This window comes from Alternaria metachromatica (assembly GCF_023757995.1).
Source record: "Alternaria metachromatica strain BMP 0045 chromosome Unknown scaffold_2, whole genome shotgun sequence".
Lineage (NCBI taxonomy): Eukaryota > Fungi > Ascomycota > Dothideomycetes > Pleosporales > Pleosporaceae > Alternaria > Alternaria metachromatica.
Window position 1 is genome coordinate 1,012,503 of NW_026055493.1, and position 11,453 is coordinate 1,023,955.

At 54.3% G+C, this 11,453-nt stretch overlaps 6 protein-coding genes across 6 annotated transcripts; 3 read left to right on the top strand and 3 right to left on the bottom strand.

Annotated features, from left to right (window-relative positions):
• Positions 1-68: 68 nt before the first annotated feature.
• Positions 69-2,047, top strand: J4E83_001159 (uncharacterized protein; the record flags this gene model as incomplete). Its single annotated transcript, XM_049328116.1, has 2 exons — positions 69-487; positions 535-2,047. The coding sequence occupies 2 exons, from the start codon at positions 69-71 to the stop codon at positions 2,045-2,047; spliced, it is 1,932 nt and encodes a 643-aa protein (XP_049192634.1).
• Positions 2,048-2,545: 498 nt separating this feature from the next.
• Positions 2,546-3,252, top strand: J4E83_001160 (uncharacterized protein; the record flags this gene model as incomplete). The annotated part of the gene is made up of 2 exons (XM_049328117.1): positions 2,546-2,630; positions 2,678-3,252. The coding sequence occupies 2 exons, from the start codon at positions 2,546-2,548 to the stop codon at positions 3,250-3,252; spliced, it is 660 nt and encodes a 219-aa protein (XP_049192635.1).
• A 448-nt stretch (positions 3,253-3,700) lies between these two features.
• J4E83_001161 (uncharacterized protein) lies at positions 3,701-4,452 on the bottom strand (the record flags this gene model as incomplete). The annotated part of the gene is made up of 2 exons (XM_049328118.1): positions 3,701-4,173; positions 4,230-4,452. The coding sequence occupies 2 exons, from the start codon at positions 4,450-4,452 to the stop codon at positions 3,701-3,703; spliced, it is 696 nt and encodes a 231-aa protein (XP_049192636.1).
• A 671-nt stretch (positions 4,453-5,123) lies between these two features.
• Positions 5,124-8,847, bottom strand: J4E83_001162 (uncharacterized protein; the record flags this gene model as incomplete). Its single annotated transcript, XM_049328119.1, has 4 exons — positions 5,124-5,193; positions 5,246-6,395; positions 6,444-8,757; positions 8,806-8,847. The coding sequence occupies 4 exons, from the start codon at positions 8,845-8,847 to the stop codon at positions 5,124-5,126; spliced, it is 3,576 nt and encodes a 1,191-aa protein (XP_049192637.1).
• An 873-nt stretch (positions 8,848-9,720) lies between these two features.
• J4E83_001163 (uncharacterized protein) lies at positions 9,721-10,068 on the top strand (the record flags this gene model as incomplete). Its single annotated transcript, XM_049328120.1, has 3 exons — positions 9,721-9,785; positions 9,836-9,937; positions 9,987-10,068. 3 exons carry the CDS (start codon positions 9,721-9,723, stop codon positions 10,066-10,068), a joined length of 249 nt encoding a protein of 82 aa, XP_049192638.1.
• Positions 10,069-10,314: 246 nt separating this feature from the next.
• PRE6 (Proteasome subunit alpha type-4) lies at positions 10,315-11,283 on the bottom strand (the record flags this gene model as incomplete). The annotated part of the gene is made up of 4 exons (XM_049328121.1): positions 10,315-10,657; positions 10,706-11,093; positions 11,145-11,204; positions 11,253-11,283. 4 exons carry the CDS (start codon positions 11,281-11,283, stop codon positions 10,315-10,317), a joined length of 822 nt encoding a protein of 273 aa, XP_049192639.1.
• Between the last annotated feature and the right edge of the window lie 170 nt (positions 11,284-11,453).

Below are 11,453 nucleotides of genomic sequence, written 5' to 3' on the forward strand. Positions count from 1 at the left end.
ACGTCTTTTTCCCAACCCCAAAGACTGTCCGACGACAACACCACACGCGCACCATACCCACCGCCAACATGGACGCGCAAATCGCCGAATGGCAACAACGCTCCGAGGCGCTCAAACCCCTCAACCTCAAGCAAATCGAGCCCCACCTCCTCGAACTCGACGCCCACCTCACCCTACGCTCCCACATTGTCGGCTACACTCTCTCCGACGCCGACACGACAGTATGGAAGACGATCCGCGAGAACCGCGTTGCACACGCGTTCATCAAGCAGGATCTGATGAAGAATCTGTGTCGCTGGTTTAGGTATATCGAGGAGGCGTATCCTCAGAGTGTGGTTGTTGTTAGTGGGGGACAGGGGAAAAAGGAGGATGGGAAGGCGAAGGGAAAGAAGGAGGGGGGTAAGAATGATGATGCGAATTATGATATTGGGTTGCAGGATGTGGGCGATGGGTCGGGGATTGTTACTAGGTTTCCGCCTGAGCCTTCGTAAGTTACTCTCTCAACCATGCGAACCACTTCTAACTGTATCGCAGAGGTTACCTCCACATCGGTCACGCAAAGGCAGCGCTGCTCAACGACTATTTCGCGCACGAGAAGTACAAGGGCAAACTCATCCTACGTTTCGACGACACAAACCCCACAAAGGAGAAGCAAGAGTTCCAAGATGCTATCGTCGAGGACTGCGCGCTTCTCGGCATCAAGCCAGACCAGGTCTCTTACACCAGTGATTGGTTCGACCAACTGTACGAGAGCTGTGTGCAGGCGATCAAGGATGGACTGGCATACGCAGACGATACAGTACAGGAGAAGATGCGCGACGAGCGCATGAACGGTATCGCTAGCGCTCGCCGTGATGCCAGCGTCGAGGACAACCTCGCGCACTTCGAGGAGATGAAGAAAGGCAACGAGGAGGGCCTGAAGTGGTGCATCCGCGCAAAGATGTCGGTCGACGACCCGAACAAGGCCATGCGCGACCCTGTCATCTACCGCTGCAACCCCCAGGCGCATCACCGCACCGGCGAGAAGTGGAAGATCTACCCTACCTACGACTTCTGTTGCCCCATCGTCGACTCGCTTGAGGGCGTCACCCACGCGCTACGCACGACCGAGTACAACGACCGCGACGCACAGTACCAATGGTTCATCAAGAACCTCAAACTGCGCAAGGTGCACAACTGGGGTTTCGCGCGTCTAAACTTTGTCCGCACGGTGCTGTCCAAGCGCAAGCTCACAAAGATCGTTGATGCTGGTATAGTTGCGGGCTGGGACGACCCGCGCATGCCAACTGTCCGCGGTGTCCGTCGCCATGGTGCCGTCATCCCGGCTCTCCGCGAGTTCATCCTCAAGCAAGGTCCCTCCAAGAACATTGTCAACCAGGACTGGTTCGCCTTCTGGGCTACCAACAAGAAGCACATTGAGCCTACTGCTGCCCGTTACACTGCGATTGACGATTCTGGTCGCGTTCCTGTCACCATAATTGGCGCGCGCGAGGGCGTCATCTCCGAGGACAAGCCGAAACACGCCAAGTACGATCTCGGTAACAAGAAGATCGTCTTCAGCTCCTCCGTCATCATGGAGCAAGCCGACGCGCAGTCTTTCGCTCAAGACGAGGAGATCACATTGATGAACTGGGGTAACGCCATTGTGCGCAAGATCAGCCACTCCATCAACCCTCTCGAGATGGCCAAGCACGGTCTCAAGACCGTCACCGGCCTCGAGCTCGAACTACACCTCCAGGGTGATGTCAAGAAGACGTCCAAGAAGGTCACTTGGTTGAGCAACGATCAAGATCTCATCCCTGTTGAGCTGGTCGACTACGACTACCTCATCACAAAGGATAAGCTGGAGCCTGATGACAACCTCGACGACTTCCTCAACAAGGAGACTGAGACGAGGACCAAGGCTATGGCTGACTGCAATGTTGCCGAGCTCAGGGTTGATGATATCGTGCAGTTTGACCGCAAGGGCTTCTTCCGCATTGACCGCGCTTTTGCGCATGGCGAGGCGGTCGTTGCGTTCCAGATTCCTACTGGTAAGAGCAAATAGATCTTGCTCTTGGACTTTGCGCATCAGGTATGCTGTGATAGTATAGAAGTGGTACCAGTGCAGTGCACTCTATTACATCCAGAATAAAGAAGGACTAAAGTTAAGGCTCTCAAGTGCCACTTCCACTTCTGAATTCTTTCATTTACTAAATGTTCTTTTGGGATGCTTCATATGTACAATCAAATGAGGAAGTTGAGTCATTCCTGACATTCTCATTCTAGTCGTGTTTGCTCCCGCCTTTTTCGATGGCCGAATGAAGGCCACAGCTTCCAGTTTGCCATTCATTCCAAGCTAAAGCATTGCTCCTTCCCTCGTCAGAGATTTTCACCTTCACTTTCCTCGGACACTGTTCATCATAGCTCCACTAAAATATCCTCACCTTGCTGGCTCGAAGTTTCTTCGTCTTCTCTGCTAAATCTCAATCGCCGCTACCTTCAAATTCACGGCGCATCTTCCATTCAGCAATTGCCCTCACGCAACACCACCCGAGGAGTCACCATGAGGATCTTCGTCCCTGCTGTCTTCCTGGCAGCATGCGGCGTGCTCACTGCTAGTGCTGCACCAGCGGTCGGGATGGGAGAAAGTGAGTAGCCACCCAACGCGACAAAAAGCTCTTGCTAATGACTACAGCCACCGGTGTAGCACTCGGTAAAGACGACTCCATCACCCTCAACCTAGGCCACAACGGCATCAACGTCGGCGACAGCAAGACCCTCTACCACGACGTCAACAAGGCCCTCGAAGAGCTCTGTTCCGAAAACTATTGCCTGGACAGGCCCGCTTCATTCTCCGTCTCGGTTGTAGAGTCCACCTCGCGTCCCCCGTACCAGAGGCGCCGCGTCAAGGCGACAATCAGCCTCACCGTACTGATGGCCGACTGGGGCGGCCGCGCCGATGTCCGCAAGGTCTTGAGCAACACCATCGCCGCAGCATTCGAGCGCGGCACATTCGATCCGAAGAACTGCTACATGAACCGGATCAAGGGCGATAAGACTGAGCATTTCCGGGACTGTATGACGACGGACTATGCGGAGGTCCTTTTGTCGAATGGATACAATATGAACGTCTTGTTTGAGGGGCCGCATAGTTCGGTGAAGGCGCTGAATTATGACTGTAAGAGGGAGGTTGATGATATGGATTCGTTCTTGAAGAACGACTTGCCGTGGAAGCCGAAGGATGCTGATGTCAATTGTATGCCGAAGTAGATGCTAGGGCGACATATGATGGGATAGAGAGGGGCATATAGGATAAAGACGAGGATTCACCCCGGAAAATGCGAGGGGATGGTGGATTATAGGCGATCTCCTTGGATGTTCAATCGGTAAGGATGATATTGCCTAAGACTTTCAGGGTTCTCATAGGATCTCGAAGTCATACTGTAGTATGACGGTAATAATAAAGCTTCACATTCAAACAACAGTGAGGTTGTTCCTGGGTATCAGATTGATTCATGTACCGTATCTAGATCTTTTCTAGGCTCGTGACTCTTGTCACGGCCACCACCCACCCACCCACCCGACGACATCATGTCGTCATACATCAATCGTTATGAACAAGCCGTCAAAGCACCAGAATTGTGTCTGGCAAGGCATTTCCAAGCCCGAAATGCTTCAGCGTGATCATAGCTCTCCGAGCCGCAAGCCAAGTGTGAATTTACTTGGAGTTCGACCCACCGCCCTCCTTCCTCCCCTGCGTCCCCTCCTTAGTAACCTCATCGGGCTCACCCTCCTGCAACTTCTTCTGCCTCTCCTCCTCACGCTTCCTTTCATGCTCCCTAACCATATCCGGCGGGCTATCCTCAATAAGATCGGAATCACCACTCAGCCCACTCCACTTAGGCAGACCATCCGGGATATCCATAACGCGCTGGCCGTAGAACATGTGGCAGCGGGGCTTGAAGTACGCCTTGTCCTCGTCGGTCTTGAGGTGCACAAGCGAGGGGAAGAGCAGGATCATGTTGCGGCCCTCGTCCATGATGGGCGAGTGGCAGTAGGAGCAGCGCACTTTGCAGGGCAGCTTGTGCTCGATGGATTTGTCTGTTGGGTCGTACCATTCTAGGTCGTGGTGGCCGTTGGTGAAGTTGATGTCGTCTTTGTGGAAGATGGCGGCCCATTGGAAGGGTGCGGCTGAGGGGTGGGCGTTAGTACAATCATTCCAACGTGATCACGGAGAGGAGGCATACCGTGTTGTGTCTGGCAGGTGGTGCAATGGCACAGCTTGCTGTCTAGAGGCTCCCTTCGGCTGAGCTGGTACTGGACCTTTCCGCAATGGCAGTTGGCTTCGTACTTGACGTCAAAGTCCTCATTCTTCTCGTGGACGCGGTAAGGGGGACGCTGCTTCCACTCAGACTTGCCGGTCGTCTCCTGACCGCGGCTCTGGTCCTTCTTAACCTGTTCTTTATCCATTCTGAAGGCGGACTGAGAGAAAGCGGGATACTGTCGCGTGAGGTGTGAAGCAACTAGTCGGGCACGAGGTACAGCTCTTGAAGTCGTTAGAAGTGGTAGCCGACGGAATGCAATTGAAGCTGCGGACATGAATAGAGAATTGGAGGGGATGTGGTGGTGTTACGTGGGTGGTTTTGATGTTTGCTTGCCGTCATCATCGATGCTTTATTTGGGGAGGCGCGTTGATCTGACGTCACCATGACCACAATTCCGCTACGCGACAACGCGTGCTCTAGATTCCTTATCCCCATTGTGGGCATCGATCGTCAAAAAGAATACGCCCACGCGCCTTTCCGTCAGCGAAAACGCTCAGATATGGAGCCCAGATTTCGCCTTCCAATGCTATGCTTTTGCTACACAATCCCATTCGTCAATTCCTCCCCTAGTGTCCCACTTTCCCGCACTTCATCGCGATCGATCTTGCATCGCGGTTTGCTACGAGCCGTAGCCCATGACCCTGACATCGTTGGTAGCCGTGCATCTGGCGGTAGCCATCGTGTTTCGCAATGTTTGATCTACTGATGATGGGTTTTCAGCTACCGCATCCCCAAAAGCCGGTTGTAGCTGGCATTTGCGCTAACGCACGGAGTGGTTCCGTGCCTAGCGTTCCACAAATGTTCATCGCAAGTAGCTCAGGCTCCTTTCAGTAGCTTTTGAGCTTCTTTGCTGGACAAACCGAAGACATTAATTAGGTAGTCGAGTCTGCCAACGTCGTCAGTACAAGCATTCTGGTCGATTAATCATCTTCACTCACTTGATGTCTCCTGCTATCCGCCTGCGCACAGCCTCGAACTCAACTTCAGCTTTGTCTCTTGTCGCATCCTGCCTCTTCGAATTAATCGTTTTGACACGCAGCTTGAATCTTCCGCTGACAGGACGGTGATCCGAGACTTTGATGGTGTCGTGTCGCCGGTATTCCAACTGCTTGATCCTACCCAAGCCGCGGTACAACAGCCGATCACACCATGCAGGTGACCGCTGCTTTTCAGAAGTATCGTAATTGTCGGTCCCCACGTCATACTTGTAAGTCGGAGCAAAGTTGATCGGCATCTCAGTGAACGCCCGCAAACGAAAGCCAGGATTGCGCTTGCGGGACAGAAGCAGCTGATCACGTTCGAGAAGCTTCGCCAAGTTGCCTTGCTGCACAGCAGCGACAACAGTGTTGCGAGGCATCGCGTCGATGCGGTAATTCAGATCGCCGTTCAAGATACAGATCTCGTGATCCAGAATCATGGAACCATCACCACCTCCAACAAAGTAGTTTGCGCATGAAGTTGGGGAGCGGTTCTTTGGTAGTGGTGCGTTCTCCATGATTGCGGCTGCGTCGTTGTTGCGATGTACTGTTTGCGTCTGACCAGCTGCAAGGTGGCAGTTGATAAAGCACAGCGATGAATCGTCGATGAAGAAGCGGACAACGAGTGCACCCTTGTTGCCTACACGACCGCTGAAGCCAAGCTTGATTTCGGCTGCGCATACGTCGCGAATGTTGGCCCGTTCTGAAGCCTTTACAAACACACAGGTGAATAGACCGACAAGGTTGGCCGTATGCAGGAGTACGTAGTTCTGTTTTGGACTGTACTCGTCCAGGACGCGAACAAGATGGTCTCGCCACGCTCGATATTGATGTGACATGTGCTCGCTCTCTGAGGTCTCTTTGTGCTTCTTTCTTTTGAAGATGCTCTTGGCTGTGATCTTCTTGTCTTCCAGATCAACCAGTTCCTGGAAGCCAAACACAAGGATATCAGGCGGATTCTCGGGTTCGAGTACTTCCCGGAAGAAGTTGCGATCTTGCTCTGTATTACGAAGATTTGCGGGTTTGACTGCGCCGGCGTTCCATGTCATGACTCGCGCCGAGAGTTCTCTGAATTCGCAGTACTCCCCATCGCGTTGTTGCATCAGATTTTCTGCAGAATGTCAGCATGGCACCACATGATACATGCAGTACGACTTACCGAGCCAATCGTCCTTCATCATGCCATCCCAAACGCGCAGCATTGTGTCTGTGCCAAGGGACGCAACCTGGAACCTATCGAGTTTCCAGATGCTCGTACGATCCGCCAAGATGCCCGCTATCGGCTTGTCGTGTGCCTTCCAATCCTTCAGCACCTTCCAGGGTGTCGACTTGGTGTCGTATACGTATATCATTCCAGTACTGTAGCCAGCCCAAAGGACGTCACCAACACCGACCAGGGAACTGATCTTGTACACACTGACATTCACGATTCCAAGACATTCGAAGCTCTTCTTGGAGTATATTGTAACTTTCCCGTCTGCGTGTCCAAAGTACATGCGGTCGGGCTGACTGCTGATGATAGCACCAGAGGTTACGTCTCCGACATTGAGCTGAGATAACGAACCCTGGGTTAATTGCTGGAAATGGTTGTTGTCCGACGTGCGGGCGTAGACGCGGATGTCTTTCGTCGTGGCTACCCATAATTGCGAGCCTGAGATGATAGAAAAGGTGCTTCCACGGGGGATACGGTAGGTAAGTGGGGTCTGCTGTAGGGACGGGCATCCAAACTCGTCAGCTGGCCAAATGTGTAGTACGCCGTCCTCATCAAGAGACCACATTTCTGCAGCATAGCGGAAGATCTTAACGATGACACTCCTAGCGTGTGCGTTACTCTTAGTGTGCACTACACTTTGCGTGGGGATGTCAATCTCATGCATTTCGCCTGTGTTCGTTCCTAGCCATAATCGCTTGCCTTCGTCTTCCACATCTTTCGCTGGCCTGAATGCAATCGCTGTGGCTTTGACTGTATCGCCATGAGCTAAGCTCATGAGTAGTCGCCCGTTCAGAACGTTCCATACGTTCGTCACGTATCCGGTTGTACATATGTAATCGCCACAAATTGCAAAGAGCTTGGTCTCGTAGCCGGTGGGGATACCGGCTATGCCGTCTGGGAACACTGGTGGTCTCCGATTCGCTTGTGAGGAGTCTGGGTAGTCCGTTAAAGCAGTCGTCGGTTGCTTGTCTGCGCCCGTATCTTCTTCATCCGAGTCATAGGTATACGGCTGTGATAGCTGCGATGCCTGCGCAGTAATCGGCTGTGACGGTCTTCTCATTTCCCCCGAGTTCCGTGGAGGCGGTGGTTTCGGAGGTTCTAACGCTTTTCCGGGACTAGCGGATATGGCACCAGTTGTGTTGGTCCGCCGAGGAGGCGGCATGAACTTGTTGTTCGCTTCTTGCACCATTTGCCCAGGACGGGTTTGATCGAAAGACCGTCGGACTGGCAAATCAGGAGGAGGTGCTCTTTGTAGTTGTACACTCTTCCGCAGATCGAAATTGTCCTTCTCTCGTCGCGTAGGTAACGATGGGCGGTCTTCCAGCATGTCAGTCGGTGATGGTGGCGGCATCGTCTTCTTCAGGGCCTGCTTTCCTGCTGGCCGGGGGTCCGCAAATGGGTGATTTTCGGCGACAGCGTGAGATGCGGGAGCAGGTGCGAAGTAACCATTGTTGCCTCCAGTCATCTTTGGTTTCGAGAAGCCCGGGATGACTGGTGGAGAAGATTCGCCCTTGACGCTCTCCCCACTACTGCTAGGTGGTGTACTGAAGGGAGAAATGTCTGCAGCGTCTGATGTGGCTTCGGGCGCCAGATTCGCACGAGCTGGTAAATCCACAGAAATCGACTTTGGTGGAATCTTTGGTTTACCCGCTCGGTTCACAGGCGGCGGTACCGGAGGCGCAGAGGACACCGGTCGATCACCCTTTCGCGGGTCATTGGCGGGGCCGTTGCCTGTGTGGGCTGGGAATGTAGATTTCGCGTCCGTAGCGGGGGTGCCATTGCGACTGGGCATTTTGAAGAACCTCTTTCCGGCAGACACTGCTGAGGGCGAATCCAGCGCGGCGTGCTGGGCAGGTCGCTCGGGCTGCGGCGAGAGTATGGGAGAAGCGGAGGACTTGGGCGGTGATCTTGGTGACTGGACCGTAACCTTTGGTGGGGACCTTGTTGGTGATCTGGGCGGAGAAAAGGCCATCATCGACGTCGGTCTCTGCTTTGTATTGCCCCAGAGCGACCTTCCGAGGGTGTTCGAGCGCGGAGTCACTGTCCCACTCCCACTGTAGTCGGCCACACTGGGCGAGGGTCTCTCAGCATAGTCTCTGGGCATGTCCAAGGATATGCGCCCATCCGTCCTCCTGTTGTCCTCGGGCATAGCAAGGCGATCATTGGGACCGGGAGAGCGTTGTCGCGGAGTGGCAGGCGCGGCGGGTTTGTTTGTACTAAGGAGGTTCTCGAACTGGGCGCGGAGGGAAGACACTGGCTTCTGTGCTGGGCGTCAGCAACATCTTCGTGCTGGGAAGGAGCTACTCACTATGGACGAGTCGTCCATGTTCTCCTCCTGCTGGTTGTCCATGATGGTTGTTTTGTCGTCAGCCGGCACCGGGAGGTATCCTATAGCTGCGCATCGACCAGTGAGGTCTTCTTCCCATTTGGCGCTTCTTGTGAGGGTGGAAGGGGAGGCTGTCGCTCGCGGGCCGTCATGCAGCCAGCGCTACGGAGGCAGGATCCAGAAATAGCCTGTGCAGTAGTGTTTGTGGTAGTGGATACGGTGGCGGTGCGATGTGGTAGAGGCCCGAGTGACTGTAGGGCTCCCTAGTGGAGACGCGTATACTGCCTGCTAAGAATGTTCGGCGACAGGGAAGACCGGCGACAGCGCGGGGGTGCAGGTGTTTCGCAACTGTCGGAACGCAACGGCTATCGCGACTGCTCCCCGTGAGCGTGTACGGTCAGGTGACGTTCCGGTTTGCAGGCGATGCAGAGGTTCTCCAGGGCTGCGTTGGGCGCGGGCGGCTTGGAGCGGTGTTGTCGTGTCTGTCTACTGTCATTCCCCACAGCGCAGCAGCACGGAACCCTGCACACCACCAACGGCAAGGCGATCAGGCACCGGCGAATTATAGACGAGCATCCAAAACGCCAAACTAGCCAGCCTGCAGCCGTCAGTCTGTACTCCCATAGCGCCGTAGTCTCCCTTCACCGACACCAGCCATGTGGTAAGCACGCGTTTCTTGTCGCCTCTGAGACTCCCCCGCCATGACCTCCGCGGCTGGCTGATGCCCATGTAGCAGACACATCCTCAACGCCCAGGTCTCCATCCGCTCGCCTTGCTGTACGTCGCCCGTGCTGAGATGTATGCGATGAATGCTGAGAAGGGATAGGCAAAAAATGGTTCGATTGTGCCGAATGTCACCAGGAGCAGAGCGACCACCCGCTGATGCAGACGTTTGACATGGTCTTCATATGCAAAAAGTGCAAGAAGGCCTTCCGCAAGGATGCGCGCGAATTCGAAGACGCGTAAGGATGGAATGTATATTTTTCATGTGGCGCTGGCTGATGAGTGGTAGCGACGAGTACTGCCCGCACTGCGACAACCATTTCGTTCTAGAGGCCAAAACTCCCAAGGCCTCGCTGCAAGTCGAGGGCGAGGATGTGCGAAAGGATGCCAGGCACGTCGCATCCCTGGTTAGTGATGGAATATTGCTAACAGTCCTGCAGGATGCTCAAGGACGAACGTGTACGAGCCGAAGAGATGCGCACCATATTCGATGTCAAGGAAGCACCGGACAAGTTGGGCTGAACCAGTGGGACACCGCGACATACAGTACTATGCGTAGCACAAGCTACAAACCCGTAGGGTGGGGGCCCTCACCCAAGAACATCACGCGACGAGCGAGGGGTTGGACGTGGAGAGACACTTCATGGTGTGCTAGATTGCCATTTATGAGCACTAGCTGCTCGTATCTGCGTTATACAGAATCATAAAGTCTATCACCCGACGCCACTGCTGTTCATGCCTTTTCGCCATCAGTCGTTAACCATGCCTCTATGCGCCACCGGATCCCGAGCCCTCAGCTGGGGTCTGGCGGGTGAGAATAGCGGCCTGGCCTGTACCGGGCTGCCGTCCAGGCCTCCTGTTCGCCGCCTCTTCCTGCTTCTCTGTGTTGATGTTCTCCACGTACTTCTCAATGTCCTCAACGGGCAACATCTCGATGGGCTTTCCGGGTGCCATGATGGCAATCTCGATGTTCTTCGCGCCAGTCTGCACCACCTCCAATAGTGACTTGACCGTCAACTTGATTGTCTCTTCCCGGTCCATCCCTTCCTTGTGGTTACGTTCGAGGAACTCGCGGACTGTCTTGCTCGACCGACCGATCGCATTTGCTTTCCTGGGTGATATTAGCACAGAGAAGTCAGACTTTGTGTATGCAACCTACCATGCTGAGTAGATACCAGAAGGCTCGGTCTGGTACAAGCGCGGGGTCTTGTCATTAGGGTCGAAGCCGACTATCAGTGTGCTGATGCCGAATGGTCGGACACCACCACTCTGAGTGTACCTCTGCTGCACACCTGCAACGTATTTGGTGATGTACTCTATCGATACCGGGTCTTCGACTGTGAGGCGATGTGATTGTGCTTCAAGGCGGGCCTTGTCGACAAGGATACGGGCGTCGGCGTTCAGTCCAGCGAAGGCGAGGGCAACGTGGGTGTCGACGAGGCAGATCTTGGAAGGTGTGATGCGGGTATCTTGCAGCTTCATCGCGGATCGCTTCTCGCAACCGAGTACTACTATGTCCGAGCCCTTGACACCAACGGCGCATGTTCCTGGGGCGAATGAGCATCTGACGTCCGCTTTCTCCTTCATGGACTACGCACCTCGCTTTACTGCTTCGAGCGCATATTCGACCTGGAAGACGTGACCGTCAGGACTGAAGACTGGCGGAGTTAGCTAGGCCCGCATCTCCAAGTGTTGGTTGTTTGTACCGGACAGAGCTCGATCGTAGCCGGACGCCATTGTGAAAGTGGATGTATGGTATTGTGCAGGCTCCTCGTTGTTTGCTTGTATACGGCGACGATAGCTAAGAAAAAGCGGTTGGGCGAAGAGGTACGACTGTCGTCAAGTTGCTCGCGGAGCTCCAGAGCTGTCCGCGTCGCTGCTCCCGCCTAAACTACGCCAAGCAATCT